The sequence below is a fragment of the Phaenicophaeus curvirostris genome, chromosome 8 (assembly GCF_032191515.1).
Source record: "Phaenicophaeus curvirostris isolate KB17595 chromosome 8, BPBGC_Pcur_1.0, whole genome shotgun sequence".
Taxonomy (NCBI): Eukaryota; Metazoa; Chordata; class Aves; order Cuculiformes; family Cuculidae; genus Phaenicophaeus; species Phaenicophaeus curvirostris.
This window is the reverse complement of record NC_091399.1, coordinates 3581041-3599072: the sequence shown is the minus strand read 5'-3', so window position 1 is coordinate 3599072 and position 18032 is coordinate 3581041. Positions and strand designations below refer to the sequence as shown.

Sequence of the window (18032 nt, the reverse complement as noted above, 5' to 3'; positions counted from 1 at the left end):
TACTGATGTTGTGTTAACCTTACTCAGACCTACACACCATTCTAAAACCAAAAAAACTGAAGGAATAAGAGGTGGCCAGCAAGGATGGGAGAAAGGTCAGAATCAGTGCAGACTTAAAACAGATTAATGCACCTATAATCCAAACACTCTAAGCACAATCTTAAAGTGCCAAGCTCCCAATTTTTGTTAAGACAGCATCACCTTGGTGATTCCAAGATGAATTTCAGGCAGTGCTATGGAACACAAGTCTGTCAGCTCATTAAGCAACTTGGGCTTTGTTGAGTATGCATTCACTCAATGCAGTGATTCCCAACCACATCACCAAGAAACACAAAAAGCATAAAAAGCCTAGTTACACTTTAACTTCAGATTTATTATCATTTCAGAGGCACTTAATGTCTTACATTTATATAGCGCCATCACCCCCTCCAGAGCACTTTACAGTATTTACATACAGGAATGTTTCCCACCACTGTTGAAATGCAGGCATCTATTACCAGTACCATCTTCAAAGCACCAACAGTTTGAGACTGAAAATATCCATTATTACTTTGTCTTACTAAGATAGTTCAGAATTCCAATTTACAATCTTCCAGCTTGTGCTATTAAAAAGACCTAACAGCTAAAATACAGTATCACAGTGCAATTCTCCAACAGAACTAAGACTTGGATCATTTTAATCAGATTTTCTTTTTTTTTACAACCTTTCATTAGACCAAGTCCATCCCAAAATACTTTAATGTAAGGCCTTTTAAGAAAATCATTCTTTTTTACACTTTCTTTTCAAGGCTCTCTTACAATCAAGTGCAGAAGAATATTTTTCTTTCTTTCCAGTATACTTAGAAACACTAAGTCCTGGTCCTATGGCAACACTGGTATCCTCAGTTTCAATGAACTCCATGGCATCTAAAGGCAAACCTAACCCTCCTTGGTTATGGAGTTGGATTTTAAATTTTTCTTTGTTTCAGTTTGTAAAATAGATCTGAGATTACACAAAATTCTGCTACTGACCAATAGAATTGTAAAGTACCTTGGGACTGGCTGCTGGGGTGCTATATAAGTGTGTTGTGTGTGGGTTTGCTTGTCAGTGTTAAAAATACATTAAAGTATCCCAAGGTCACTACTCCACTGCAAAGTCTGCCCTAATCACAAGGATAATAGCAACTTTCTCATTTTAGAGACTCTTCTTCTTTGTCTCTCTAAAAGGCTACTAAAACATCCCTTCCAAGGGAAGAAATTGCATTTGTGCTGAGAACTTTCACCAAAAAAAAAAGGCAGCTATCTGGCATCCATATTTTTGGATTAAAAAAGACTATCACTTCACATACAGCATGCTGCTACCGGCTACGTTATGGCTGATGTGAGAATCTGAATGAACAGAAAAAAAATTAGTAAAATGAGATATCCATTGCCTTCTTGTGGACCAAGCATAAAAATTTCTTCTGGTACCTTATTCTCTTAGGTACTCTGCACTTCAGAGAGGCTTTTTTATTTCCATTTCACGCTACGAACCTACTGTGGTCACCAGATTCATACACCAGGTTATCCGTTTGCATTTGAGTATTATGAAACAATAGCAGTTCTTGCCCATACCTGTCAGTACTATCATAAATGGAAAAGTACTAACAGGTAGCAAATTCAACATGAAAGATGACAAGTAATCAAATTGGGTAAAAACTAACAGACACCAGTTCATCCAGGTATATGTCCATTTTATAAAATTTGTTCTTGTTTTTAATCTAAACCTTTGATAAAAGATGCACAGAGAACAGATTTATTGCATGTTTTATGCATGCCTTCATGTAGTGCATTCCTATATTATATCTTATATGGAATACTTAAAAACTACTAGACCTTCACTGTACAACAGGTATTATAAATTTTGTTTAAATTTTTAAACAGCAATTCAGTTTGAGTTATACCTTCCTATTCCCTGATCACAAAAATCATCTTGCTGCATTTATGTTTGTCAAAGTCGCATGGCAACCACAGTAATCATTTGTATGGAAAAAATGCTTCCAGTAAAGTATTTGAAGAATCCAGTTTCTTCAAGGAGATTTGGCAGCTGGAACGAGAACACTAGCAGGGACTTAAGACAACAGTGTGAATCACTGGCAAATAATTTGCACCAGAAATCAAGAAACCTCATGGCAATTAAGAGAATAAATGCAAAGGATGAAAGCACCATTTTAGGCTTCATAGCATAGAAGACCAAACAGGAACTACCATTATCATTTGCTTTCAAGCTCTGACCTAAAGGGCAGCTAAAACCATGAGATCTGTTTTTCTGCTGTGTTACAGGACTGAACACATGTGGGATACAACAGTCTGCTACTTCACAAGTTAACATTTTTGAATCTGTTCTAACCCCTACTGATATCAAGAGAAGAATTTTTGGATCCATATTCTTTGTTTCTGCTTATGGGAGCCATTCATTTCATCAGAGCTGAAAACATGCACGTGATTGATACAGGGAACATCTTTTCCCTTTTTTTTTTTTTTTCTTTTTTTTATCTTGGTCAGGCCTTTCCTCCCTCAACCTCCTCTCAGCACTTCATTACTGTAGTATTTCTCTGGCAGAAAAAGGAGCAGCTGAGGTGGGGGATGGATTAAACTCTTGCTAAACTGGGAAAGAATGAGATTGCTGAGCACAGAGCATTGCATGGACAGACAAATGTTAAATAGAATACAAAATCCAGACAAAAACATGCTTTATGTTTGTAGCAGAAAGAATTAGTTTTGTCATTTAGGTTCAGTCCATCCTTTATCAGCAAGGGCATATTGGCTACATCACAAGGCCTGGTCAAGGAAAAGGCTCTTTCATTTAACAGGGCACAGATCCAAAGATGGGAGAATGTCCTGCACCTGTGAGAAAACTCGGAAATATGCATAGAACAGAGCAAAAATCCAAAACTGCTTTGCAGGAACAAGAGAGGTAGCAACCCTAATTTTAACAGGGCTTTGCACTGAAGGGAAAGAAGGTCTACAAAAGTCAAATCAGCTGATTTCAAATGCCTTGCATCCCAGGATGAATCAGGTTACACTGATTTAAGCCCAATTTAATTTAGGCAGGTTTTTAAACCACAAGAATAAGGACATTCTTAGTACATATCAATAATTAAACCAACATATACACAATTAGCAATATCCTACATAATAGTAAACGCTTAACAGCTTGTTTTGGGTTATTCTAGTTAATTTCTTTAAAAAACAAGCTGAGTAGGTTTATTGTACAACGTTTGCCATTCTACACAACCCCGTACTCATCAGTCTCAACAGCAGATCATTTAATGACTTTAAGATCCAAATTCAACTGTGTCTTCAGTTATTTTCTTGAACTCGTAGTTTCCTCTGCCATCCATATGCAAGTAAAACTGAAATAAAACAACATATGTTATCAACCACCTAAAAACTACCAGGTGTATAAATGCCTAAATAAATTACATTTTTAAGTAGTTTTAATGCAAAATCCTAAACTCGGCTAGCCAGAGGGTAAGCTTCTTTCATCTCAGTTCATTAAATTGAATTGCCTCTGGAAAAAAAAGTTAAACTGCTTTTCTTCATATTATCCACCAGTCTGCTAACTGTCACAACTGGACTAAACACTGCTGTCTTGGGTTCTGTGACAATATACTTGTATTAATTAACTGTGTATTAATTCAGTATTTTCCCCACAGTTACAGTCTCTCTGCATAAAAAGCAATATAAAATATAAAGTCTTAGTTTGGAAGAAAAGAAGTCAATGTACTAGAGATGAACTTTTTTTAATGAGTAGATATATTAGGTAATTTGAAAGCAAAAACTCAATGCTGTTTACCAGATTCTGTTTTAACGATTTTTTCAAAGCTAAGAAAGAAGGCAAGTATCTAGGAAGCCTGTCATATTTTTGAGGCTACTTTTACACATACATTTAAGGATTTTTGGTTATTTTTCCCTTTATGAGTAGAAGTGTAAGAATATGTCAAATAGTGTAACTGGTTTATGAAGGTTAAACCTTTTTAAAAAAGAACAGGATGTAAAATGAGAACACCTTGAATTGTAAAGTCAGTTTAACAGAAAGTCAAACAACAAACCCCCTACTACCTACAGATACCCTTAGCAAAAGTAAAGACTACATACATCATGATGTTTCCAGAGTGACTTTCTGTGGGAGACAGTGAAGAGAGTGATGCCAACCTATGTGATGAAAAAATAAAGCAGTTATTTTTTCTCATGGTTTAGGTATTATTTATTTTTCAGCATGGTATCAGCTGAAGAACTTAAATTCTTGAACACAAACCTCCAGACTCTATTATTACAGTGTGCATATGCAACCTTAATATAAGATTTTGCAGTAAAATAAACAAAAAAACCAAGCAAACAAACAGAAGGGATTTATCTTTTTTAAAGGATTTCTCCATTCTTTCAGTTTGGCAAAATGTAGAATAAAATGGGCATGGGAAGTATGATAGGAGGTAGATAAGACAAACAAACCTGGTGACAAAAAGTAGTCTACTTAAACAGGAAAAAAAACCCAAACCACAAAAGCTATTAATGAATTACAAACTTAAAGTGACAATTTAAAGGTGAATAATCTTCCTTTGTTTCCATGAAACTCAGTTAACTATGTATCCCTAACAGTAACAGCAATTAAAGGATAAAATGGCCCAGACAAAGCAAGGCAACAGCTTTTCTTTCTGCAAGGTCCACATAACCAGAAATTCTGATTTTCAGTAATATGCATTAGCCGCTTAGCAACACTAACTCTCCAGTAAAAGCACAAATAAACATTCAAGTTAACAGAACAACAAGTATATGCAAAACAGTCATAGAGAATTGTCAAGGTATTGATATTAAAGTGGTAAAATTAATTCAAGGAAAATCACCCATTCTTCTGTAGTCCTCATCCAGTGTCAATTACTACTACAGGGGGCTCCTTGAGTTCCCACTTTAGGTTTTAAGTATATATTTCACCTCGCAAACCTCAAAGAAGTATAAATATTAGTTTAATCTTCACTTGGCATTCTAAGAGTTTATCTGGAAAAGAAAGGTTACTTATCAATAAGAGTTCTCTGATAGAGAGGCTGCATGTACATCATAAGACCACAGAACAATGATTGAATTCTAGTGTGCATAAAAGATCCTTGCATGCCCTCCAAAGTTGGTTTGGTTTGTGGTTTTTTTTCAGTCTGCACTAGGCATAAGGGAAGAGCACATCTTGTATCATTTCAAATTGCCTGTTAGCATACAGAATTATCATTCTAGAAACAGAGAGCTTACCTTTCGGCAGTGGCTATAAATGTAGCCTTCTACATCAACGCTAACAGCACTGGTGCATTCATCCAGAATTGCAAACTGAGGCTTATGATAAAATAATCTTGCCATCTGGAAAGCAAACCAAAAAGCTACTGTGGATACAGAACTGCAACCACTTTTTCAAGCTGTACAAACCATGGCTTTACTTTTTTTTGAAAAACAATTATTTTAAAACTTCCATTTATATAATCAAAATGTAACCTATGGTTAAGGTCAACATTTCCTATAAAATTCTGAGTATAAGAGGCACTACTTTAAGTTTGTTTTAGTATCCAGGTATTTCACGTTTTGGGGGTTTCTTCTTTTAAGTAAACAATTAATATTTAGTAAACAAAAATTGCTTACAATTCAGATTACATTTTACAACCTGGGTTCTGTATTTGGTAACCAATTATGCTTTTGAGACATACAGCCATTCTCTGTTTTTCTCCCCCGCTGAGTACATCCATCCAATCCTGAACACTATCCCAGCCTCCTTCACGTTCCAAGATTTGACCCAGCTGGACATTATCCAAATACTCCTTCAGCACCTTTTATTGAAAAAGGAATGACAAAGAGAGCTTCAGTGAACCTTAATAAAGAAATGACTGAAAAATGTTATTTGTGTGATCACACTGGTGTACCACCACCCTGATAAACATTACAAACAAACCAAATGCAGTGATTTTAATAGCAATTTCAGTATTTTTAGATCTGCAGCATTAATCATCTTGAGTAAGATAAAGGGTTAATGAACTAAAGTATCATTACCTGGTCAGAAATCCCTTTCTTTCTCTGATCTTCTACAGTATCTGGATATATAACTTGATCTCTGAGTGTCCCAAGAGTCATATATGGTCTCTGAGGTACAGTTAAAAAAAAAAAAAAAAGGTATGCCGAATATTTCTAAACATAGTCAAAGTAGGAAGAAAGAAATCACTACTGTCAGTTAAAGTACTTTGCCTCACCTGGGGAACATAGAACAACTTTCCTCTTACGGGCTTTGTTAAACGTCCACCAAACAAAGGCCACAACTGCAATAAAGAAAAGGTGTAAACGTCAGCAAAAAAAGTCCAATTACAACAGTGCTTTGGATTCTCATCGGTTTATTATTAAAAGTTCCCTTACCTCACCAAGAACACGAAAAAGTGAGCTCTTCCCACACCCATTTGGCCCACAAATCAGAACATTTGCACCGGATCGAACCTAAAAATGCAAAGCCAGCACATTTAAAAAGACAGTGAGAAAGTATTATTTATAGATTTACTAAGAACAAGACAAGCTGGTATCCTTGTAGGTTTGTGCACAGCACTTTCTGACATTACAATGAGTAATTTTCACCAATAATTAATTTTTCCAACTAATTTAGGACCAACTGCAGTTGTAAGAAAATAAACTTGTAACAATAAAAAGTTAGTTTTGGGTGGGAAATAGCTTATTGCCTTTTTTTTCTTTTTAAACTAACATGATTATTAATTTAGTTCAAATTTAAGCATACCATGTAAGCACCTCCCCACTTTTGTTTGCACATATTTTTTATAAACCAGATTACCTCTGAGATTACAGTCTTTAAAATTTTATATGAATATAATTTTCCATGGTATAAAAAAAACTTACCTCAAAGTTAAGGTCTTGAATCAAAACATCTCCATTAGGTGTCACTAACGGAACATGATCAAACCTATTTGCATTGCAACATGGGAGAAAAGAAAAAAATGAGCAGTTGCCTGAAAGCAGCTAATAGCGCACGCTTACTCAGAGATTTCAGGAACTATCTGCTAATTCAGCACTATCTGCTTTCCACATTAACCAGATTGAGGCTATTTCATCCCTTATCTGGCTTCATTTCATGCCTTTAAGCAGCACTTCTGTGTCAATACTGTGTTCCTCTGACTGCAACGAACTGAGGAACTGATTGCTACTCGAGTACATCAACAAGCTGTCCCAGTATACAGAAATACAAGCAAATGTTTCAAAAGTGAATATAGACTTGCCCCTGATTTTTAAAGCAAAATTATATCATGGAATAAAATCTGTAGCCATCCTATTTCTAAGAAGAAATTTGATAAATTGTTAACAAAACAGTCTAGGAAATCGTATTCTAAGTCCAGAGAGCATATTATGCCTTCTGCTAACATGAGAGGAAAAAGATTGACTTAGAGAATAGAAATGCTGCGTGGGAAGAAGTTGGAATTATTGGTAAATAAACTATGGTAAAACAGGAACTGGTTATTGTTATAACATGTATTAAAACCTCTATTAATACTGGTAGAGGGAAACAATTCAAAGTCAGACTATGTCAAAAACACTGAAATTGTGGAAACTTTGTAAACATACTTGATAAGGTTATCAGCGTTGATAATTTCTCCAGATCCAGGTATCAAAGGCAAAGCTTGCTTTTTATCTGCATCTTAATTTAAGAAAAAAGTATTAGAGACTGAAGCGCTATACAGACATGCACATATTGCATACTATGTCACACATACCTTTTTCTTGCGATACCATAGTACGCTGATATTTGCCACTATTCAAGTCCTTCAGAACTTGCATTAATTCTGTAATTCGAGCTGTGAATCTAAACCAAAAAAAGATTAAAAAAATTAAGTAATCTTTCACAGTTTTAGAAATCCACAGAAGCTCTAAGTACAGTTAAACTGTCAAAATTACAGTTACTTAACCCAGCCAGAAACAGAGTGTTTACATTTTAGAGTTGCACTGAGGTTGTCCAATATTCACAATATTTACAAGAACCCTTTGCTGTAACAGTCAAATATTTGATAACTTTTCCTCTTAAGGTGTAACAAAAAAGAATAGTTTGGTAAACAATCAACACAACTCATTTTTAAGCACTTGACAATGTCTTTTCAAATGAACAATCAAACTCTACGCTGCTACTATTCAGATACAAAATTACTAGTAGACATAATTAGCACATCTTCACATATGTTTTCAGCATAAAATATTTCTCATTTCCAGATTTTTGGGGTGCTGCAACGAACACAGCACATAAGCTCATTTTATTCTAATTGTACAGCCAGCTTCTTAAAAGGATGAGAAACAGCAACAAAATAACTTCAGGACAGATCATCTTACAGAACTGCTACTAAGCTTACCCAGCCAATCTTGTCATTTCACGGCCTGCTAGGACTATTCTGCCCAAAGCCTGAGACATTCTCAGTAACATTCTTCCACTTTGGTAGTAATCCTAGAGTAGAAGAAAGTTTCTTTATGTGGACTATCAAAATTTAAAGTCAAGAAATTGTTTAAATTTCATTGTGGTTACCTCCAAGAGTTCTGCATGAGTACTATTTTGATGACGAGGATCAGCCAGGTTCAAAAAAGGACGACTAACAACCAAGTAACCAACCACAGTGGCAAGGTCTGCAGTTTAAGAGTAAATATTAAGTCACACATTAATTGAAGCAATATGAAAAAAAGAAAATTCTCATTTAAAAAAAAATAGCACTTTTGTTATTTGTATCAATCCATTAGCACTGGACAAACACTTACATTTGGCAATGATAGTGTCAACAAAACCCATAGAGAACCGGAACAAGATGAAATTATGCAAATGTTCCACCTGGTAAGTTACAGAAGGAAAAAAGGTCAAACTGTATCAGTACTCATTTTACTATCTTTTATTATTTTATAGAAGTTTGATTCCAAATATAGTTACTTATTAGCACGTCACAGATACCTCAACAATGCCTGCTATTAACTGTGACAAGCACTGCACAAGTGACCCCACTGCAAAGACTTGTGCTCTAGATCCACACAACGTGCACATGAAACTAAACAGTAAAAGAATAGTCATTGTGGTGGGTGAAATGGAAGCAAGAATGGTCTTTCTCTTGCTACTATTAGAATTTTAAGTTGGGGTCATGCACTGGATTCTAACTGTCACAGCTGCTGCTAATGCACCCTTCCAGTCCTGTAGTTTAGAGGCCTTAACTTTCACTGTGGCTCTTTATTTTCAGATCAGAATGAATGTCAAGAAATCCCCAATGTCTGCAGCCACAGCCAGAGTACCGATACTGTTGGAAGTTTCTACCGCATTTGCCACAATGGATTCAAGAACAATTATGATAGACAATGCGTATAGGCACGTATATCAAATTAAGCTGTATTTATGTTTCCATAAAGATAATTAAGTCTATCCTCTCTGTCACAAGGAGTTGTATTACAAGAACTGAGACCATCAGCCATTTACCACCAAGCAAATGCGCAAAATCACCAAAGCTGGCAATTAGGAAGCTGAAAATGAATGAAGAACATCTCATTACAGAGAGTGAACCTTTAAAAATACCTATCCTGTGTAATGAACTGCTAATGCTTTCACAAATCAGGAAAAAGTTGCATTCTTCTTCAAATTTTCTGAAGCATTGTCTCATTTATTCATTTAGGCAAGAAATTTAATAGATGAATGTTGCAATGGAGCAATTGCATACAGCATACTTGTTAACTGAGTGAGTGAAGGGTAGATTTCTTGCCAGAGAAGGGTCCTTTACAGAAACAGTCATCTTAATAAAGAAGGAAATTCTTTACTTAAGGCTGTTCACAGCCTACTAATTTATTTTTTAATCTAATCAGTGTAGCAGCATAAACACCAAGACGCTATACATCAATTTCTATATGTCATGAATCACCTTGATGAAATCAATTGAAGTTTTGCTTTAAGTAATAAAAGAAGTCTTACCAGTTTACGGAAGGTTTTGTGAATAGTCTGTTTTTCTCTCAAGTTTCCATTATAAAAAGCAATTTCTTCACTAAAAAAAAAACCACAAAGAATGAAACCTCATTTTCTAAAGACAGTCTATTATAACCTAGCTAAAGGTTAGCTTTCAAATTAGGAAAACAATGTACATACAAATTATTTAATATAATCTACATAAAGATAGAAACACTTTGCTCAGACCTGAGAGCATCAGACTTTCCAAATACATTTTAACATATAGTTTCTATTTACACCACAGTATTACTTAGACACTTATATCTTGTCATCCAAGTCAATTTATACCTGTTTGTAATAAGCCGCGAGTTGACATATCTGTACTCTCCTTCATATTTTTGTTCTATAACAGTCATCTTGCCAATTGGTCTCCTTAATCGTGTAAGGAAAAACCCTGAAATAATCAAATAGGCCATCATGCTAGCTGGACCCTGTGAATATCAAAAAGAAAAAAGCTTACCCTCTAGAACGTGTCAAATTGAACATCTGTATGCAAAATGCCCAGAAAGCATGAATCCTTTGATTCTCACCTTCCAAGTGTCTATTTTACCAATTCAATTACTCATGCAATTTTCATCACATTCCTTTCGTGTTGTAGATACTGTCATACTAATTTTACTAATTCTCTGTCCCCAGATGTCCTTCCCATCCCTTTTAGCTAAGTTTTTAGCATTACCCACTGCAATATCCGTGTCCCGCTGCCCTAGCTTATTACATTAATAATTTCCTAGTCCTTTCTCATTTCCTCTCCACTTCTATTTCTTTTTCTGTATATTTGCTACATTATCACAGCACTCAATATTTCAGTCCTTTTCCTTTCTTTGATCCATACATCTCCAATACATCTCTTGCTTCTCTCAAGCAGTCCTAGTAGGGATTTCTTATTCTTCTGGATCCTAAGCTTCAATACACCAAGCCTCCCAAACAGCATGTTCAAATATTACTGAAGTGTGGCACAGCATAAAATCAAAGGCATAACTTTATTTGGCATGAACTGCCAATATACTAAATATGTAGTAGTAACCAAGTACCAGAGAACAATGTAAAGACATCTGAAACTGGAAAAATTACCTAGGTTCAGGTAAGCCTTACTCCAGTCTGTTTCTACAAAATCTATATAATGTGTCCCAGAATTACTTCTTGTGAAACCCTGAACATTTCTCATGACACATTGTTTTACTAAGCTGAGGAATTATTTCTGCAGTGATTCAGTTTACTGGGTGGGGGATAACAGTCATACAGTTCCATGCAAGAAATGGCTCCCCATTACAAGGGCTACAAAGAAAGAGAAAACTCATTTTCTCCCTGAAATGGAAGTCACAAAGATATAAGCAGGCAAAAGGGTACTGTACTAAACGGGATTCCAAAGGACCTGCTATAAGAAAATAAAGAATTTTGTTTCCTGAAATAATTGATCAAATACCTGCAGATTCTGGTTTTTATTTTGCTTGCCTTAAGATACAGAGCACTAAAGTATACAAAATATTACATATAAAAGCATATTTCGGTATATCTCTTCAAATAATAGACGAATCTATAATCAACATCTAGATTTTCCTCAGACTCCAAATAGGTATAAGGCTATACTCAAAGAGGGAAAAATTTGCTTAAAATGCTAAAACCACTACTCAAAGTACCTGAGCTCCTATTGCACTTGTTAGCTTGAAGATATACAAAACTATATCCAAGAAGGGCTGTAAGAGAAGCATAGAAAAAAAGAGCATTAGAACAGCAACACAACATGAATATAAAATGGTCCAGAAACCACCAGCCACCCCAAGAACACTTAGAGCTCTGCATTAGAAGCACAATACTTGTTAACCTATTATACAAACTAAATGCCAAAACAAAAGGAATCTAAGCCACGTGGTATTTTCCTGAAAACATTCACTCAAAAACTGAACAGAAAAGCATCACAATCTTCGGATACAGCATACAGCGTATAAAAAAGTACTTCACGATTTTAGGTCTGTAATAACACAGCACACTAAGCCAAACTGGACTAGATTCCATGATTACTTCTTAACTGAAGTAATTGTGAGAAATACTCAGGAGAATAATGCCATATAGTTGGCTACGTACCTGATAGAAGGGATATTCCAATTTGCAAGCACCCTGCTCCATACAAACCTTGTCAAAGTTAGGGCAGCTGAACTACAGGCTTTGTAGACAGAAGATTTTTGAATACATCAACATGCATTTTGCTTTATACTTATGCTTGTATAAACAATACAGCATCAAAAATACTTAGTCTAAAAATGTCAACAGTATTCTACTTCATTACCTAAACGCCCTACAATTTACACCAGAAACGGAGGGAAACGCTTATTCAACCACACCTCCCTACCCAAAATATTACTTGCATGTAACTAAAAGCTAGCCACTGGTTTTCTTCTGAATCCTAACTAGCTGAGAAGGCATACCCATCACTGTGCAACTGCCAAAGAGTGTGGTAAGTTCTTTAAAAGAAAATTAAATACAAATTGTAACAATCCATAACAGTCTTTTAGCAGAGGTCATGGAAATCAGAGTGTGTAAAACAACATAATATCATAAACAATCCTTTTTAGCACCGTACTCTAAGCAATACACATATAAATGCAAGCAATTGTTTTGAGCTCCGACATCACATCTTAAATGTCCATAGCTATTTTCTCTCTGGAAAGACTTACCTTGCTAAGGTTCGAGTACAGGTCCACTACGCTGTTACAGAATTTTTCCACATCCTGCGTGAGGAGCTGATCTGGATTAGCTATTCTGTTGTCTAGGTTTCCCATTTTGTAATATGTATAAGCTCTGAAACAAAACAATAGCAGCAGAAAAAAAAACCCTCATTACCTGGGATCTCAAGTAATTTGACCCCTGCTTCATACAGCTGAGATGGAAAGCAGTGCAAACATTAATTGACTCTATAGAATCAACGTAGCTTGTGCTTCTGCCTGACCAGATTCACATAAAATCCTGCATAACTGTTTAGGCTCCAGGATGTCTCAGCTGAAGCTCAGGCCCATGCTGATCTACGTGAGTTAGAAAACCCTCACAAACTCTGCATCAGCACACCTGACTACCAAAATCCAGAGCAGAGGGACAAAAGGAGCTATTCAAGTTCATGCGTCCAATTCCATCTGCAGGATTATTAGCATCATATGAAAGCAACTGAAGCAATTTGAGAGCTGACCCAGTAACGTACAGTGCATTACTTTTTTTCCCCAACTGAGCCAACTCTGCTGTCTTTGCTTCTGTGCAATATGCAGCAAGGATAAACACTCATCCTTAACTGCAACTTAATTGCCAAAAGCCAAAGACTTTTCTAACCAGTACACCTAATCTATTAAGCACCTTGCTACCTTCTTAATAGGTACTTAAAATTATTTGGTTTGATTTTAATAAATTTATTTTTTAAAACCCTTAGACATTAACAAGGTGCTACTTACTTAAGATATTCCTCATAGAGGTATCTGGTAAGCCTTACTCGGAAGCAAAGTTTCAACTCATTTAGACCATACTTCAGGAAGTTATTCACTAAAGAGATCTAAAATAAGAGACAGTGTTTCAATATTTAGCTAACAAGATTTAATATACTTAGATCAGTTTGCAGCATAGATTGTGCAAACACTTCGGAACAGCTGAATTCTCCCTTTGAAGTCAATAATACTATTAACACACCTAAGACCAACCACGTAGCATCTGCAGGACCACTGATCAGGTTTCTGCCTACATCTTTGAAAACTCCAGTTCACAGATTTAATATAAAACTATGTTCATATCTTCAGTTCTTCTGATAAGCTCTAGAAAAGAGTCATCATTTGACAAACACTACCTTAAACTAATCAATTTGCTTTTTGAACAGGTATTACAATAATACTAGGTTATTGTAAAGCAGGTACATTATCTATTAGGTAGTAACAATTATTATATGCAGGTCAGAGATGTTGACAAGCTGAAGAAAAGTTAAAGGTAGGAGATAAACATAATGAGCCTCAGAAGAAGCTGTAAGAAATATAAAAATTAAAGACTAAAAAGAAATCTTAACCTTCAATGGTGTCAAAAGAATCCCAAACCTACAACACTGGAACATGATCCAATCTATAAGATGCTATTATGCAGTACTACAGAGAGCGCATTAAGCTATCAGTCAAAACTGCCAATCAACAAAATCAACCTGAAAACCTAAACATATCTGTCAGAATAACAGCTGCAATCGATAGGGAAACATGCTGGTAAAGCCTCCCATACCCTGGAGTCAGAAAATGAAATGTGCTTTAAAACAGAACTGCATGTAAAACAACCCATTTCCATGGGTCTGAAGACTTATTTGAGATCTTTCCTCAAATTCTTAACTTACATTTCAAATATTTTCTACTAAAAGGCTGGTACAAGAAAAGCACTTACAGCAGGCATTGCGGCGATGAAGTTGAACAAGTATTTCTTGAAGTCTTTTCTGCTGCGGCCAATGATAGCGCTGTAAAGGATTGTCAGCTAAGAGTTAGTTACAAGAGAAACAAGTACAAACAAGCATGTCTTAACAGGACAAATTCTCAGTGGATCACAGAGAAAAAAAATTATCATGGCAACCTCCAGTATCAGCTGCAGGATTCAGTATGACAGATTTCTTTAAGTGCTAAGTGACAGACTAGGCAATTATCTTCCTTCTGCTCCTGCAGTAACTGCCTGTACTAACAGCTGAGAAGGTCACAGAATACTAGTTTCTTTCCTTCTATGCTTTCATAGATTCTCAAAAGAGAAACAAAGTAGTCCTTTCATTCTACAAAGCACAGAAAGCCTCTCCTGAAATACAATATTGTTCTGAAGTCACACATCAAGACAAATTCTCACTTGTTTCAATTAGCAACAAGAATAATATGTAATTTAGAAAACATCTTCTGAAATAATATGACTGAAAGCATTATGTTTATCAATCTAAATAGCAAACAGTCAGGTAGAAGAAGTAACAGTCCTAATACCCAAACACAATGTCTGAGTCTGACACAGAACCACCATGCTGCTATTCTGAAGCTTCCTTTTGGATATTCAGATTAATATAAGATTCAGAGTCATCAGTGTACAAAATGTGACCAAAAGAACTGAAACTCATTTAATAAGTAAATTTTGAGCTAAAAAGCACAATTGTGTACATCAGTGAAAAAACAGTATATTCATTTTTTTTCTTTCAATAAATATAGGGATCTCCCCTAAATTACAACAATATCAGGTTTCCAATGTTTTAAATAAATAAGCAAGGTATAAAAGCTCTGAGTATGTATTCTGATACAGACTGCTTTCCCTGTTAAATACAAGAAAGGATTTTAAACCAGCAAGTTTATAGATACCTTTCAATGACTGTTCCATTTTGAATCATCCAAATATCACAATATGTACGGACTACCAGCATGACAGCAATAAGCAGCAAATAACCTGTCTAAAATAAAACCAAAATGAAACAGTTAAACAATGGAAAAATTCATCACTTTTTTCTAGTAAATGGTCTAACTGTATCAAGCAGAAAAATTATCACTGTGCTGCCCTGTCATGAATACATGCCCCCAGCTAACAAAATACTTGCTGACTTTGCAGGCAACACATTAGCATATATTTTAATAAAATACTGATTAGATTTTTACGGAGAAAGTTTGTCTCTTAAGAAGCTGCATTTGGTTGATACATGTAACGGACATCCTATAAGATAGACGATTGCAGGGATAAACAAAGCATTGCTATTCTGAGACACTTTTCTGCCATAAGCAAAGGGTGACGTAGGTTGCAAGGGACCTCTGAAGGTCACCTACTCCAACTCCCCACTCAAACCAGGGTCACTAGTAACCAGTCAGACTTTGAACCACTGACCAAAAAGCTTCAAGCCAAACAGCTCAGATAGTTTTCTATCCACCTTATTGTCCACTCATGCAGCCAATCCAGTTTGGCTGTTGGGGTACTAGGGAAGACATTAGCACTTGCATCAAATCAAGCAAAACCTGGATGCCCTTTTAAAAGATAGGCTACAGATAGTTGTTATTAGCTGACAGTTAATGGCTTATCTTGTAACTGAAAACAGAATGCAACTTAGTAATGTAACAACTGAACATATATGTTGATTTTTGTATTAATGTTTCTACTTTAAAACATGTAGTACAATTTGGTCCTATTCAAACAAGGTATACGCTTTCGTTTAAATTCTGATATAATCACAAAAGAAACCTTGACTCCAAAACCGCTTATTTTTATTTGATACTGCAGGCAATGCTTACCTCTTTACAAAGTGTTCTAGGGACCATTATTTTCAGGATTCGACATATTCTTGCAATAAAAACTCTATCCACCACTGCTCGCTCCTTCTTTCCATCTTTCTGCTTCAAGTAGAACAAGCAAAATAAGAAAAAGGGGGTTTTGTAATGTATTATTTAAATATTGATGTGATATTTTCCCTATCCAAGTTACTTACAGCTACCTTCCTTCTTCAGCATTTGCAACATTTCCCTCCAATTTAAGACTGACTCACTGACACGAGTTAAATGAAATGTAAGAATCTGGAATGTACGCCCCCACAGCTAGCAGAAACTCTAAATAAGGGAACTAAGGTCTCAAAATAAATTGCAATAAGAAGTAGCTGCCATGATACAAAATAATATTTATGTCACGTGAATGCTAGAAGTGACATAAAAACAATGCAGACCACAGCATTAAACACCCAATTACCAGTTTTAATGTAATCTGCCATCTCTTAACATTGCTTGTCCCTTGAAGACACCATCAGCCAGTATTTTTAAAGATGCCGTCCATCATTTGTCTAGACCATCAATGGTTTAAGCACCTTGACTGTACAGCTCAAACTTGATTTGAGTGAAACCAGGATTTGTTATTCCTTTTCTTCTAAAAAACAGAACTCCATACTCCTACTGAGCTAAATCTACCAGACTCAAACCCCTTCCTATACCCAAACATCTTCTATTTGGGTCAGTTTATTTACTTAATACAACCATATCTTCTGTCCTAATCTGAATACTTTTTAACAAGCTAATGGTCCAAGTATATTTTCGTTCTTTCCTTTGTTTTCTTCCTCTCCTTTCACAGCTGTGACATAGGATTAAATCCTGAAAACAGACTAAAAGTACATGTGTACGGCCAGGTCCTGTCTAATCAGCCTAACCCTGCTATTTTTGCTACCCAAGACTCATGCGAAGCTTAAGTTATCAACACCTATACTAATACTAAACATACTCAGACAGGAAACGTGGAAGACAAAACTAGGGAGACAGGATAGAGAAGACAAAGAAAGTGGCCTGTGATTCATCATTAATCAACTCAGACAATCCTATTAAGAACTTAATTTTTTATTTCCAAGGATAATTAAACCTCAAAAACTTGCACGAAGAGCCCAATTTCATCTCTTCAGTTACAGTTTACGTATACAATGTGACAGGCAACAAGTGCAAGCTCTGAGCCCCAGCAAACACAAATTTTCTCTGAATGCTCTGTGACGAATATACATCTGTTTTTCATGGCATGAAGTCAACTATAGTCACGTCCTATTCGAAACATTATGTGAATACAAACTACAGATAAAAATTTAAGCCAGATAGGATTCTTTAAAGTAGGTGATAAAAATATTTAAATTAAAATTCATTTACACAAAATTCCAAGTGATCCCAACAACAAAAGACTACTTTCCAGGCCTAACGAAGCACGACCCTACATGTTACTGCTCTTCTGTAACAGAAATTACTAACACAATACCTGGTGTGCAAAATTTCTACAGACACTTGACTAAAAGCAGCTGATGTATGAGGTGAACCTATTCTTCCTCTCTATCCATCTCTTCCTCCCCATTCCAACTTTTGTGTTACACTTACATTTATTCCAATATCTTCTCTCTCAGAGTTTTGTGGTTTTTTTCCTTAGACTATTACTTCCTCATTTAGTATAATTATATCCAAGATGGGTAGGAATAACAGAAAACCCATTAAAAATTCTACAAATAGGTATAGCTATGCGAAATACAAGTGTTTATGGCAGATAGTGCAGTCAAGGTCTG

The 18032-nt window shown here is 35.6% G+C and overlaps 1 protein-coding gene across 2 annotated transcripts in view; it reads right to left on the bottom strand.

Moving 5' to 3' along the window:
* Positions 1–352: 352 nt before the first annotated feature.
* ABCD3 (ATP binding cassette subfamily D member 3) overlaps positions 353–18032 on the bottom strand; it is a 33825-nt gene continuing 16145 nt past the window's right edge. Inside the window, exons 3-23 of one of the 2 annotated variants that reach the window (XM_069862131.1) lie at positions 16249–16350; positions 15334–15422; positions 14396–14465; positions 13438–13535; positions 12676–12799; positions 11641–11697; positions 10292–10434; positions 9971–10040; positions 8785–8854; positions 8558–8655; positions 8388–8479; positions 7761–7849; positions 7612–7684; positions 6892–6955; positions 6403–6480; positions 6243–6308; positions 6046–6135; positions 5706–5825; positions 5260–5364; positions 4120–4176; positions 353–3374 (exon numbers count right to left, since the gene is read on the bottom strand). In XM_069862131.1, coding sequence (XP_069718232.1) covers positions 3297–3374; positions 4120–4176; positions 5260–5364; positions 5706–5825; positions 6046–6135; positions 6243–6308; positions 6403–6480; positions 6892–6955; positions 7612–7684; positions 7761–7849; positions 8388–8479; positions 8558–8655; positions 8785–8854; positions 9971–10040; positions 10292–10434; positions 11641–11697; positions 12676–12799; positions 13438–13535; positions 14396–14465; positions 15334–15422; positions 16249–16350 — 1833 coding nt within the window. In that variant the 3' untranslated portion in view covers positions 353–3296. The remainder of the gene's footprint in view (positions 3375–4119; positions 4177–5259; positions 5365–5705; positions 5826–6045; positions 6136–6242; positions 6309–6402; positions 6481–6891; positions 6956–7611; positions 7685–7760; positions 7850–8387; positions 8480–8557; positions 8656–8784; positions 8855–9970; positions 10041–10291; positions 10435–11640; positions 11698–12675; positions 12800–13437; positions 13536–14395; positions 14466–15333; positions 15423–16248; positions 16351–18032) is intronic. The other variant, XM_069862132.1, reaches the window with a different exon arrangement.